Genomic DNA, 13,395 nt, shown 5'->3' with positions numbered 1-13,395 from the left:
TAGGTGCCCGAGAAAGACTGAGCTCTGGGTACTGTCGTGCTGAGACGCGCCTGCCCCACCCTGAGTGCTCACTCAGGTGGTCTCCGCCTTGCTGGTTTCACAGAAAAGGAAGGCGACCGTATGCTCAGAGAGGGCACTCACTTGCCCCAGGTCACACAGCAGATTTAAGCGGAGCAGGCATTCCAGCTGTCCAGGACTCCCACTCCTCACTTCCTGCCTTGGTCCCAGAGCAGCCAAGGGGGTGGGGCTGAGCTGCCTGGCTCCTGCTCTGAGTGTCCTCTTCCCACTCCTGCCGTCTGGATCGGATCACATGGGGAGAAGGGAGCAATGGGCGCTGTGTGTATAACAATGCCCAGGCCTCGTGCCAGGTTCTGACAGGCACAGCCATGTCTGCCTGCCTCATAATCCACCGTTTGAGTCATAGCTGCAGCCATGGGGCACTTGGTCTGCTCCACGCGCTTTTGTACATTATCTCCTAAGCTCCCCGGGTCAGTTTTCAGCTCATTTTGCAGGGGAAACAGAGGAGGAGGGCAGGGAGGGCACTTTGGTCAAACCAGGAAACCAAATTTCCCTGAGAAGGCCCTGGTTCGGCATCTACCCTGAGGAAGGTGTGGGCCTGAGCCTGGGGAGGGGGTGGACTCAGGCCACGATACCCTCTGACTCTGGGAAGTTCAGGGGATGAGGCTGAGATGGCCCAATTCCGCAACCGGCCAGCAAAAGAAGCTGTAACTTTCTGGATGTTCATAAAGGGAAGAGGAGCAGACAAGGAAGTGGTTTAAATCCTGGGCTACCAGCCAGTTTTAAAGGTTGTTTTGCTTGGGACAGGGTGGGGCAGGAATTTCAGCTTGCAAGGAGCCATGTGCGGCCAGCTCACGTGGTTAAAGAGCCGCGTGTGGAAGCAGATGGGGATCTGGGCTGTGCCAGGCCTGGCCCAGTCAGGGGGTAGGCATGGGGTCTGGACATCATCTGAATTGCTCCCCAGGTAACTTGCAATGACAAGTTTAAAAAATAATGTTTTCTTTTTAAGATGAGTAATCAACATTCCTTCAAGGGCATACATCTTAAACCTAGAGCAGAGGCCTGAAGAACCACCACACAACTCAAGGTTCAGGAGTATCTCCAATCCCAGGAAGTTTCTTTTCTTTTCTTTTTTTAAATTTTATTTTTAGACAGAGGAGAAGGAAGGGAGAAAGAGAGGGGGAGAAATATCAATGTGTGGTTGCCTCTCACATGCCCACCCCAGGGACCTGGCCCGCAACCCAGGCATGTGCCCTGACTGGGAATCCAATCGGTGACCCTGTGGTTTGTAGGCTGGCGCTCAATTCACTGAGCCACACCAGCCAGGGCTACCAGGAGGTTTCTTCACGGTCTCTCCCTCTTACCTGAACACTGAGGTGACCACTATTCTGACCACTGTCACAGTAGATTAATTCCACCCATCCTAGAACTTCGTTAACACGAATTTGTACAATTCTTACTCTTTTGTGTCTTACTATTTCACTCAGCATAATAATTTTGGGGATCTATCCATGTTTCCTTTAGTGGGAATTTATTCTTGTTCACTCCTGTGTAATATTCCATTATACGAATACAGGGTCCAGCAGAAGTAACGCCAGCTTGAGTGTGGTTGGTTGGTAGGGTAGTAACATAGATGCAATAATTTATAGTTTTAACTTGGACACTTCACCTAAAATGTTACATGATATGCTTGAGTGTAATGTTATTATGTTCCAGAATTACATGCTTATGATTTTGTGATAAAAAAGGGATTATTTGTGCCAGACCCTGTATACTCCTACATCGAATTATTCATTCTACTTTTCTGAGTTTTAAATAAAAAAATTGACATGCCGTAAAATTCACCCGCTTGAGTGTGCAGTTGCATGAGTTCTGACAAATATGCATTGTTGTGTAACCTCCACCATGAGGGAGATACAGGACATTTTCATTCTGCCCTCCACGAATTATTTAGGACTATTTCAAATGGTACTGAGCATACACCCAGGAGTGGGATTGTTGGGTGATAGTGTGTACATATGGTTTTGGTATTTTCCACACCATTCTCTAGGGTTGTTATACCAACTTACTTCCTACCAGCTGTGTCCGAGGGTTCTGTTACTTCATATTCTCATCAACATTAGTAAATTTTTAAATATTCTCATTTATTGATTTTGGAGAGAGAGAGAGGAAGGGGGAGAAAGAGAGAGAGAAACCTTGATTTGTTGTTCCACTTATTTATGCATTCATTGCTTGATTCTTGTGTGTGCCCCGACCAGGGATCAAACCCACAGTCGTGGCTTATCAGGATGATGCTCCAACCAACCAAGCTACCCCGCTAGGGCTGCTGCATGTTAATGTCCTTCTCTTAACCTAGAAAATTTAACTGCTGTATAGAGCTGAGAGCTTTATTGTCGAGGCTGAACCCACCCGCTATGGCACGGCAGTAGCAGGGAGGGGTTGGAGTGTCACAGACCCAGCCTCTCCGACAGTGAAACACTAGCCTTACTCTGGATTTTTCCCCATCGGATTCTTTCAAAGTTAAAGTGACTCTGGAGTTAACTGGCTGTATGTCACTGGCGTGTATCCATCCACTGACGACAGCTCACGGCCATCTCGAAAACTCACAGTTTCTAAAAAGTCTTTATCCCTGGAACTGAACACACAGGCGCTGCACTTTCCAGAGGCAATAAACTGTTGGTGCTGAAGGGTGTTTTGACAAGGGAGGTCCATGGCCATTCGGGATCTGGAAACAATCAGGAGAGGGAAGTTGTGTAATGATGGAGAAGTGGCTGTTTCGCGGCCATGAAAGCCAGGCTGGAGAGAATGTTGTTTAATGCGAAGTTATTCACAGTCTATTGTTTCAAGAAGGCGGTTGGTTATGGGACAGAAAGTAAGAAGCAACCTCGCCCAACCCCCCGGGGGAGTTTGTGTGGGCATCAGGCAGTGCTGCTGGGGTTGCCTCTGCCCAACCCAGCCCGCACGGTTTGCACACCCCTAGGAGCGGGTGATGACAGCAGCTGCCAGGCTCTGAGTCAGCAGGGCCTGGGGCCGCGGGAGGGGAAGGGGCCTCACGTGTCAGGGCCTGAGCTGCCTCGTGGGGCCTCCTGGCTCTCAGCCCTGCAGGAAGCAAGGCCCTTTGAAAGAGCGAATCACACATGGACTAGTCCTCCTGGGGCCCAGCCAAGGACTGCTTCCATGGGTCTTGGGGCTCCTTGAGGGGAGTACTGGGGGAAGGAGCTTCCTGGGTTGGGAGTATGCATGGAAAATCCCCTGGGTGATGGGTAATAGGAAAAAAAAACTCAGCTGCTGTATGTAGGAGGCTACATACAGCAGCTATGTATGTAGCTGTGTATGTCGGACTACTAGTCCTAGTAACAGGAGGCTCTGGATAGGGCTTTGGGTGGCCGCAGAGAAGGAAGCCATCTGGGTGGCCCATGGGAGGCTGCCCATCCAGGGCATTGTCATCTCTGAGCTGGCTCAGGGAGCTGGAGGGAAATGAGGAGAAGGCTTGTCTGACTTTGGTCCCCTTTACTTAGGGCAACCATATCGACTCAGTCTCAGCTGGCTTGTATTCTCGAAATCCAGGTCTTCTTTCTATCTCCTAGTTTCCTGCTCTAATCTTCAAGAAATGGCTAGATATCTAGTCAACTGAAAAAAAAAATCCACTGCCTAAGGCTGGCAAATTCCACCTAATTGCTCTCCCCACGTCCAGAACTAAGTGGTAGCTTACTGGTGTAGCCTGAAGTCTCAGGGTCTATGAAAATCATCAATAAGTGTTTCCAGCTGTTGAAAAAACAATGTGGCTACCCTGAGGGAGTGAGCTCCCTGTCTCCAAAGGTGTCTAAGCAAGATTTGGGGGTTGGGGGTTGGTCCTGATGTCTGGGAGAAGCAGCAGAACTTCCTAAGCCAGGCTGCCCATCAGTGACCCAGGGCCCTGCTGTGCTGGGGTAGGCAGGGAATGGAATCTGCTTTCCAAATTGAGTCACCAAGTGCATCGTGGTGGTGGGTACCAAGGGGGATGGGAAGAGGCACGCACCAGGCTGCTTGCCATGGTGGCACAGGCCTTACCCTGACCTGGGTAGAGAGCAGAGGAGGGTTTGGGGAGCGGGGAAGGGGCCAACATGAGGGTCTGTAGGCAACCTGCCCAACTCAGAAGACCACTGAGCAGAGCAGGCCTAGCGAGTGAGGCTATGGCCACCTGTGCCCAGAGCCAGAGGGAAGGGATGGGAAAGGATGGGAAGGTGTGCCTTCCCACACTGTCCCATCTGGGCAGGTGGGCCAGGCCTCAAATCCAGCCATCTACAGTATCTTCTTCCTTTAAGCTCCTTTAATTTTTTTTTGTGTTTTACTTTTACTTTTCTTCTTTCTCTTGTCTGTCTGTCTTTCTGTTTCATGCACACACATACCCTCCTATCCATATCCCACAAACCCACATCAGTACATATTAATCGTGGGCCTGGCCCCACCGCAATCTCTAGGGTAACCACTGTGAAAGCCTTGCACACATGAACATGCACACACATTGCCCCCAACACACACAGACTGTTCCATTTTGTCTTTGGGGCAGGTTTCATAACCCCAGAAAGCACAGGGAAGGTCAGCCTGCACATCCCCTGCCTCTAGGTTGCCACTAGACCAGAAGACTCCATCTGCTTTCCTGTTCTGCCTCTGGATTAATAGTTGCCAATGTGTATTGATTTACCAAGTGCCTACTACACGCCAAGCTCCATCCTGGCCATTTCACACTGCCTCACTTGGGAAGGAGTTGGGCTGCACGTAACAGAAACCCCACAAAGCAGTTTAACAAAATTAGAGCATGTGTTCCTTCTCAGCAAGGCTCTGTGGTGTCTCAGGGACCCAGGCTCTTTCTGCCTCACTGTCCTCAGCACCTGGCTTTTGCTCTCAGGGGCATAAGCTAGCTGAGGGCTGTAAAAAGCCAGGAATGGTGCCTGAGTCTGCCCCACTTAACTGGACACCCCCTCATCTGAGTCCTCCACTGCTCTCAGCATAGTGGTTCAGGTCAGCTTCTCACTGCTGTTTCCTCCATATACCTGACACAGGCTGGTCCCCCATTGGCCTGGGACTTGGACTGGACTCACTGCCTGGGGAGTGGACAGAGGCCGGAACACTATGTTCCAGATGCCAGGTGGCCCCCAGCAACCAGAGCCTTCTGCCAGCTCACTGCTGTAATCAGCTGACAGACATGAGTCCTGGCTGAAAATGATAGGGACCAGGGACAAGGAACTGAGCCAACATCACCCCCAGCTTTATGGCTGAGGCCCCACACTTTCCAGGCCTGCCTCTCTACCTACAAATACATTTGTGTGTTGTACCCAGTAAAATGCCCACATGCCCTGGGCAGCCCCTGGCCACCTCCTTTAGCCTCCCTTCAGTGACCCTCCTGTCTGGGTCCTGTTGCCAGAAGGGTCTAAAGTGCATGCCTGGTGCCAGGTTCCCTGCCCTGTCTTTCATTTTTTCAGTCATCAAGGAGTGTGTTTAGGTTGGCTCTAGGCCTGGCTTGTGATGGCCTTGGAGAGTGAAGCTGGTGCCATAGCCAGGCTGGACCCCATGAGAAACATCACTACTGTGGGCAGCCCCTGGGTGCCAAGGGGACCCCTGAAGGCTAATGGGCAGTTTGGTTTCCCCTAAGTTTTTAAGCATATTTTGAAGGTCAAAAGGGGGAGGAAAGAGCCTTCTAGGCCGAGGGAACAGCCAGTGTGGGCATTCTGAGGAACAGAACACTAGGACACATCTGGGGAGGCTCCCGTAGTTCACAAACCGAGAATTAAAGGAGCATGTATGTTTGCGGGTAATGGGGACACCCACCCAGGGCAAGCACTGGGTCTCAAGACAGACCTTGTGCAGCCCCTAATACCTCTCTGGGCCAAGGCCCCAGTTGGGGCATTTACCCCACAGCGGGGCTCTGGAAGCTGGCACCTGATTGTGGACCTTTTAGGTTTGAGATACAAGCCTCTTCAATATGCCTTTGATGACAAGGAGGGAGCCTGTTAGAAGTGGGAGTGTGAAAAGGAAAAATTGGGCAGCCTACTAAATCCTGTGGGCTTCACTGGAACCCAACGAAGTGACTGACTTGCCAGGGACACGCAGCTGGTAACAGAGTTGGGACCAGAGTTTGATAACGTTCCACTTCAAACGGAGCCCTACCATTAAACCGCTGCAGAAACCCACAACCCAGAATCCCATCTTCCAAAACCACGTAAATATGCATATTTCCCCTAAAAGTCAAAATTTCCGGGAATGTGTCTAATGGTTCCCACACTATAGGCCAGTTTGAGAAGTCCGCCCTGCACTTTCAGGTCCCGCGGGGACCACAGGAGTCTGAACCTGCCCTCTGGCGACGACGCGGCCACCCAGAGTCTTCCCAAAGGTCCACGAGACGAGTAGCTGCGCCCCCTCGCGGTCGCCGGTCGCGGGTCTGGTCCAGACTCCGTCCAGGAGTGACGGGCGTAGGCAATGCCCGGACCTCGGAGCAACGGGGTCTCTTGTCGGATTAGGAAGGTCAACAGCGTCTGGTGTCAAGAAGCGGGAACGCTTGCAACGCCCCCTCCTGGCTCGCGGAGCAACGCACTGGCCGTGAGGACCCCACCCACCCAGCGCGCGTCACCTCGTGCTCGCGCCCGCGACTCGCGTGCGTAGGCTCGTAAAGGCTACGCAGCCGCCATTGCTTTCCGAGCTGCCGGGCGACGCCGTGTTTTAGTAGAAGTCTGCGGGAGTACAGGGAAGGGTGAGTGCGACTCCTTGAAGACAGCGGCCCGGGGCTGAAGGGGCAGTATGCCCCGTTCAGGATGCCCCGTTAGGCCTAACGGACTAGAGCAAGGAACTACAGTCCCCAAAATGCACTGCGCTGCAGGGTTGCGCGAGGCAGTGACGTAAAGGGTCTTTGCTGCTACCATTTCTCTGTGGGCGGAGGGGGAGCGGGGATTCTTTGGAGGAGGCTGTGGCGCGTTCTTAACTTGTGGCTAGAGGGTTAGTGTAGGTCAGCGGGCTCGGGTTCTGAAAGTGCCTTCGCGAACCTTCCTGTTTGACCAATTTAAACGATCTGTTTACCCTTAATTACAGATTCTGCATATTGTGTACCCTCTACCTATGAACGCTGGCTGGCTACTGAGCCACCCAGACCACACTACCACCACCACCATCACCACCATCACCATCATCATCATTTATTCTTTATTGTGAAATAATCCCATATTTATAGGAAATTTGAAGAATTTTTAAAATAAAGAACTATTTTATCCCCCTTGGTAACTTGGTTGCAGTTGCGATGCACCTTTACCTCTATGATTGGAGGTGTCAGTGTGTATTTTCTAAAAATAAGGACATTACCCAATGCTCAAAATAAGGAAATAATGATCAGAACCATGATGTAACTTTTAGTCCACATTTAAATGCTTCCAGTTGTCCTAACGATGTCCTTTATTGAAACTGTCGTTTTTCTTGGCCCGGCATCCCATCCAGGAACATATGTTGCCTTCATTGGTCTTGTCTCTTCAGTCTCCTTAAGTGTAGAGCAGCTCCCCAGCTTGCCTTTACTGTCATGACTTTGACACTTCCCAAGGTTCCTGGCCAGCTGTTTTGTAGAACCGAATTTTCAGTTGTCATATTTCTTCACTGCCAGACTGTTAACGGGCAGAGTTGGTGCTGACCAGACTGTTATTCAGAGGCTGGGCGTGTGTCTTGGGTGCCTGAGGAGGACCAGTGACCAGCCATAGCAGCTGCCAAACATACTTGCAGACCTCGCCAGGCCAGGCAGACCCTTTTCTGTGGTTGCCTCCCTTGTTGGGGTTTCACGTTCATCTGACTGAGGTGTCTTCCCTATAGCAACCACCCTGGAGCCATGGTCTACGCCTTCCTCATCCACACCTTGAGGGCCCCACAGGCTGAGGACACAGGCCTTTGCCGGGTACTCTACTCCTGTGTCTTTGGTGCTGAAAATGCACCGGATGACCCACGACCACACGGTGCTGAGAGGGACAGGCTCCTTCGCAAGGAGCAGATTTTGGCGGTCGCCAGGTAACTGCCCAGCTCAGCTCAGCCCAGCCCCATCCCATACCTTCATTGAATACCTGCCTGATTGAGATAGGATTTCTTGGGGGCACAGAGAAACAGGAGGAATAAGAGTCAGGAAGTTTTAGAGTAGCATTTTCCAGAGTCTTTCACAGTTGTTCACAAATGTTATGTGAAAAAGGGTTAAAGAAAATAATACTATAATTACTGTTTTAGTTAGCATTTGTTGAGCCTAAACTGTATGCCAAGCATTTATGTTCTGAGCCTTTCATGTATATGAACTCATTTAATCCTTGTAATGGTCTTTTACAGTAGGTACAGTTATTATCCCCACCTTACAGATGAGTAAAGTGAGGTACAGAGAGTTTAAGGAACTTTATCTGTACAAGGTTATGTGGCTGGAAAGCAATAGAGCTGGATTTGACTGTGGGCAGGCAAACACCAGTACAGATTAGACATGCTTTGCAGTGTAGGACTTCTCACGGCCTTTAGTGTGCCTATAGACTTTATCCACCTGTAAGTTAGAGAGAATATGCTACATGGGACCTCTTTATGTCCAGAGCCTTCTAAAAGCCTGGGATCCACAGAGTACAGTTTGGGAAACACTGTTCCAGATGGGGTGGCTGGTCTTGGGCCTTCCCATCCTAGACAGAGTCAGCAGGTGCCAGAACCTCCTGGTCCCTGTGTGTTCTGGATGGGGGGGCGGTGGTGTTGACACTCTGGGACAGCCCTCTGTTAGACTTCTGCCATCCACTTGTTTCTCTGGGCCTCTGCACACTCCTGTGACCCAAGGAACCAGACAGATTCCTTTCATACCATCTGTGTACCGCCCAAATTGGAGGGCAGTTCAGGAGGGTTCAGAGAGTGCTTTCAGAAGCCTGGGTGGCCACGTGAAAGACCTTTCTTTTTTATTTGTAGAGGGTTGCAGGATAGGATGAGGGTGGAGAGTGTGGATGGCCCAGGGGAGACCTGGCTTTAACACCACTTCTCCCTGATTGCTTTTCTTTATGTTGAGAAGGCCTCTGTGAGGCAGACGGGCCAGGATCTTTTCCCCCAGGTACCCTTTTCCAGCTCAAGGAGCTGCATTCAAAACCTTCCTTGGCCACACTGAAATGATTCAGGTCCTGGAGGCTGGAGCCTGAATTTCTGTTCTAGCTTAGACTTGTTTCTCTGGGCCCCAGGCAGGTCATTGAGTCTTTCTGGGACTCAGTTTCTGTATCTCAGTTACGGGGATAATGGCATCTCCCAGCTCTAGAGGTGACCATGAGGATGACAGAAGTTGTTGACCCACCTACTCTCCCCAGGCAGGTGGAGTCCATGTGCCGGCTACAGCAGCAGGCGTCTGGCAGGCCCCCCACGGACCTGCAGCTGCAGTCCTCAGATGAGCCAGTGCCCCTGCACGAGGCCCCACAAGGGGCCTTCCGCCTGGAGGCAGGGGACCCATTCCAGCAGCCTCGGACAGTGGTGTGGCTGGGTGTGCTCTCATTAGGCTTTGCACTGGTGCTGGATGCCCATGAGAACCTGCTGCTGGCCGAGGGCACACTCCGGCTGCTGGCACGCCTCCTCTTCGACCACCTCCGACTCCTGGTCCCTGGCTCCAATCTCCTGCTGCGGGCTGACCGAATTGAGGGCATCCTGGCCCGCTTCCTGCCCCATGGGCAGCTGCTCTTCCTCAATGACCAGTTTGTCCAGGGTCTGGAGAAGGAATTCAGTGCTGCCTGTCCCCGCTGACCTCTCACCGAATGGGACTTTCCAAGAGGGCAAGGAGAATGGGCAAAGATGTTTAGACACACAGCCGGGTAAAACTAAGCATCCACCTTCTCTACCTAGCCTGCTCCCAGCTCTGGTGTGTTGCTGTACCCAGGTCAAGTGCACAGGACAAGGTGGCAGGGCAGAAGGTGGAGGGGAGGAATCACAGAACATTCTGTGCCTGGAGCTGCCCCATGACTTAATTCAGACTGCTGCAGTGAGCTCACCCCACTTGTTCTTGACCCCACTTTCTCCCGTTCCCACCAGCCAGCCCCATGGCATCCACCAGCTCCCTGGTGCTAGGGTGGTGAAGAGCAGCGACCTGGAACTCGGCCCACCTTTTTCTTCCAAACACACAGGTCATCACAGGACAAAAGGAGTCTGAGACTCAGCTCCACCACAGTTCACAAATATGTCAGTTCAAGGGAATTTGGTAGGTCTTTTCGGGCCAGCCCATGCCCACCGGGCAGCCTCAAAAGAATCATGGGCTTCCCTGTCTGCAGGGAGAGAAGGTGCCGTCAGGTGGGTGTAAGAGCTTTGGCCTGGATGATGATGTCGTTCTCACTTTGAATCAGAAGCACCCACTATGATGTTGTCACTGACCCCCATGGGTTGGGGACCCAAAGTCACTGTTACTCTGTTCAGTGTTGCTTGGCACCAATAAAACAAACCTGTTTGATAAAGCAAATCAGAAAGTTTATTCTTTGGTGAAGGAATTGAGAAGGACCAGTTGTGCTCAGAAGATCCTTTTCGCCTCAATTCCATGGAGATAGGAAAGTCTTAAAGGGTTTGGGGGGAAGTTAGGCAGGCTCAGGGGCAGAGATTCCCAAGGGAGGGTGGAGGGTTCAAAATTCCCCAGGGAGCATGCACAGTCCCCAAACATGCTTGAAACATGCCTCGCCATACATTGCATGTCTCATTTTATTTTTTAAGCATTTTTTTTAAAAGATTTTATTTACTTATTTTTTTGGAGAGGGGAGGGGAGGGAGAAAGAGGGAGTGAAACATCAATGTGTGGTTGCCTCTCCAGCACCCCCTACTGGGGACCTGCCCCACAACCCAGGCATGTGCCCTGACTGGGAATCCATCTGGAGACCCTTTGATTCACAGGCCAGCACTCAACCACGGACCCATTGCAGCCAGGGCTAAATATTTATTTATATCTAGAGAGAAGGGAAGGGAGAGAGAAAGAAGGGAAGAGAAACATTGATCAGGTGCTTCCCATGTGCACCTAGAAGGGACCAAAGCCACAATTCAGGCATGTGCCCCAACCTTGAATTGAACCAGTGCAGTGACTTTTTGCTTTGCAGAACAATGCCCAATCACTGAGCCACACCAGTCGGGGTGCATATCTCATTTTAGATCTATTTATTTTTTAGAGAGAGGAAGGGAGGGAGAAAGAGGGAGAGCAACATCAACCAGTTGCCTCTTGCATGCTTCCAGCTGGTGACCTGGCCTGCAATTCAGGCATGTGCCTTGACCAGGAATCAAACCTGCGACCTTTTAGTTCACAGGCGGGTGCTCAGTCCTCTGAGCCACACCAGCCTGGGGCCACATGTCTCCTTTTAATGTTAAGTCTCCATCCTTGGGCATGGTTTTTAGTGTGCTATTCAAGGAGAGTTTGTCAAAGGTCACTCGGGGAAGGGTTTCAGACACCATCTTGGATCTTTCTGGTGCAAACCAGTTCCTTAATTGTGGTCCTTGGGTTCCTTGTCTGGGTCCTGGCTCTAGGCTCAGAGCTAGCCTCCTTGGAATGTCTCTTTTCTCATGATGGGTTCAACCTGCTGTGTGAGAGGAGATCTTGGGGAGAATACAAGAAAGTTAATGGAAGTTTAAAAATTAATAATGGGGCACAACTCGGTGACAATTTCACCCTCCATTTCTGTGAATTCGATTAATACGTATCAGCTACTGTGAGTAAGTCCTCTACGTGTGGCCCTGAGCTGGGTGGGTGTCTGAGCCATCATGGTCAAGGATGCCCCCAAGAGGCTTCTTGCAAGGTCTCTAGCACAGGTCTGCCACATCACCTCTGCCTCCTTATGTGCTGCCTTTGAATGGTAGCACTTGATTCCTTTACCAGAATGTGATAGTTTGGTGGATCCCTGAGAAACAGCCTGAGATAAGGGTTAGGTGCGTGTGGGAGGTGATCCCAGGAAGCACTGGAGGGGGAGGCAGCCCATACAGGTGCAGTATCCGGGGCAGGTAAGGAGGCTAGTGCCTCTGGGGACCTGTGTGCAACAGTTACCTCGGAAAGACCTCACCTGAGGGGAAAGGGGCTCTTGGTGTTTGTCTGCCACTCCCTTCAGTTAGTGGCCATGGAGCCGGTCCCAGGGGAAATTCCATGGGCCTTTGCGCCCCTAGGAAAAGCTCTCAGGCTGCGTGGAGCTTCGCCTGCCCTAACAGTCGACAGCCCCAAAGGGATGTGGGCGGGGCATGAAACTGCTGGTACAGAGTCTTTAATCAGCAGCTCCTAAGTGGTGGCTTAAAATGATTCCATTGGAAGAAAACCTTAGCTTACATCTATGTTCACGATCTTCCTGGTACCTGTGAAGTGTGACTTTCTCAGCCTCTTCCTGGGTTGTCAGGGTGCACACATCAGCTCCGTCACCCTGAGCATCAGTTGCTCTTTGGCATCTGGGAAGGACCCACCCACACCCGCTGAGGAGGCAGCACTTGTGATTGGGGTTTTGCCCTTTCAAGTCCGCAGCCAAGGCCACCAAGCATGCTGTGCCCGTCACCACTGTCACCACTGGGATGGTCCACCTTCTCCACAAATCACTCTCTGACCTTGAAGGATGTGTATGTGGCAAACCGCACCACTGGAATGTCCCACAGGTTCCCAGAGGGACACCCCTACCCTGTACAGTCTGCTCTCCTGGGCCCCTCCCCTCATTCCATGCTGGTGGTCCTGGGGGAGTGGCCGTGCTGTTACAGGAACAGGCCCTCGTGGCCTCTGTTGAAGGGCCCACGCTTGGCTGGTCTGAAACCTTCCTGCCTATTTTTCAAATTGACCTGGAGGAAGAGGGTGAGACCAGCTCCCCTGGAAGCTGTGGGAAGTTGGGGCTAAGCAGGCTGGTGGCCTTGGTTCCCATGAAGGGAACTGCTGTGCAGGGAATGGCGCAGACTGAAACCCTGCCCTGGGGCCACAGGGCCCCTGGCTCCATTGTTCCGGAGACCCTCACGGCTTGCCTAGCACCCTTTCCGTGCATTTCCAGGGTCGCCCCAGCCCCTCTGGGCCAGGTTTCCCCCACAACTTTTTATTTTAATCCCCACCCAAGGATATATTTATTGATTTTAAAGCGGGGGGGAAAGCGGGGGAAACATCAATCCGTTGCTTCCCGTGTGCACCCCAACCGGGGACCGAATCTGCAGCCTAGGTGTGTGTTCTGACTGGGGATCAGACCCGCAGACTTCAGGTGTCCGGGGTGACGCGCCAACCACCCGAGCCGCCTGGCCAGCGCTCCAGCACTCGTGCTTGATCACCTCATCGAGCCTGCCTTGCGCCTGAGGCTGCTGCTCCCTTCCTTCTCATTTCTTTATTTTTATGAAAAATGGTTTCTATTATAAAATATATGCAGCATAAAACTGACCATTGTGACTGTTATTAAGGGCACAGTTC

The 13,395-nt window shown here is 51.7% G+C and overlaps 1 protein-coding gene across 2 annotated transcripts; it reads left to right on the top strand.

Annotated features, from left to right (window-relative positions):
• The first annotated feature begins 6,515 nt into the window (after positions 1-6,515).
• Positions 6,516-10,475, top strand: AP5S1 (adaptor related protein complex 5 subunit sigma 1). Of its 2 annotated transcripts, XM_037051718.1 has the most exons (4): positions 6,516-6,745; positions 7,081-7,117; positions 7,843-8,034; positions 9,333-10,475. In XM_037051718.1, the coding sequence occupies exons 3-4, from the start codon at positions 7,859-7,861 to the stop codon at positions 9,757-9,759; spliced, it is 603 nt and encodes a 200-aa protein (XP_036907613.1). In that variant the 5' UTR covers positions 6,516-6,745; positions 7,081-7,117; positions 7,843-7,858; the 3' UTR covers positions 9,760-10,475. The 2 variants fall into 2 exon arrangements, with proteins under 2 accessions (XP_036907613.1, XP_036907612.1); XM_037051717.1 differs by lacking the exon at positions 7,081-7,117 and having other exon boundaries at positions 6,522-6,745.
• The last annotated feature ends 2,920 nt before the right edge of the window (positions 10,476-13,395 follow it).

Source organism: Sturnira hondurensis, unplaced genomic scaffold, assembly GCF_014824575.4.
Source record: "Sturnira hondurensis isolate 20B ecotype Veracruz unplaced genomic scaffold, ASM1482457v3 Scaffold0007401, whole genome shotgun sequence".
NCBI lineage: Eukaryota > Metazoa > Chordata > Mammalia > Chiroptera > Phyllostomidae > Sturnira > Sturnira hondurensis.
Note: the sequence above shows the minus strand (reverse complement) of the source record. Positions and strands in the feature narration are given on the sequence as shown.

Coding starts and splice junctions, on each gene's coding strand:
- AP5S1 (XM_037051718.1), top strand. CDS start 7,859: ATGGTCTACGCCTTCCTCATCCACACCTTGAGGGCCCCACAGGCTGAG. Junction 8,035..9,332: donor CAGATTTTGGCGGTCGCCAG/GTAACTGCCCAG, acceptor TACTCTCCCCAG/GCAGGTGGAGTCCATGTGCC.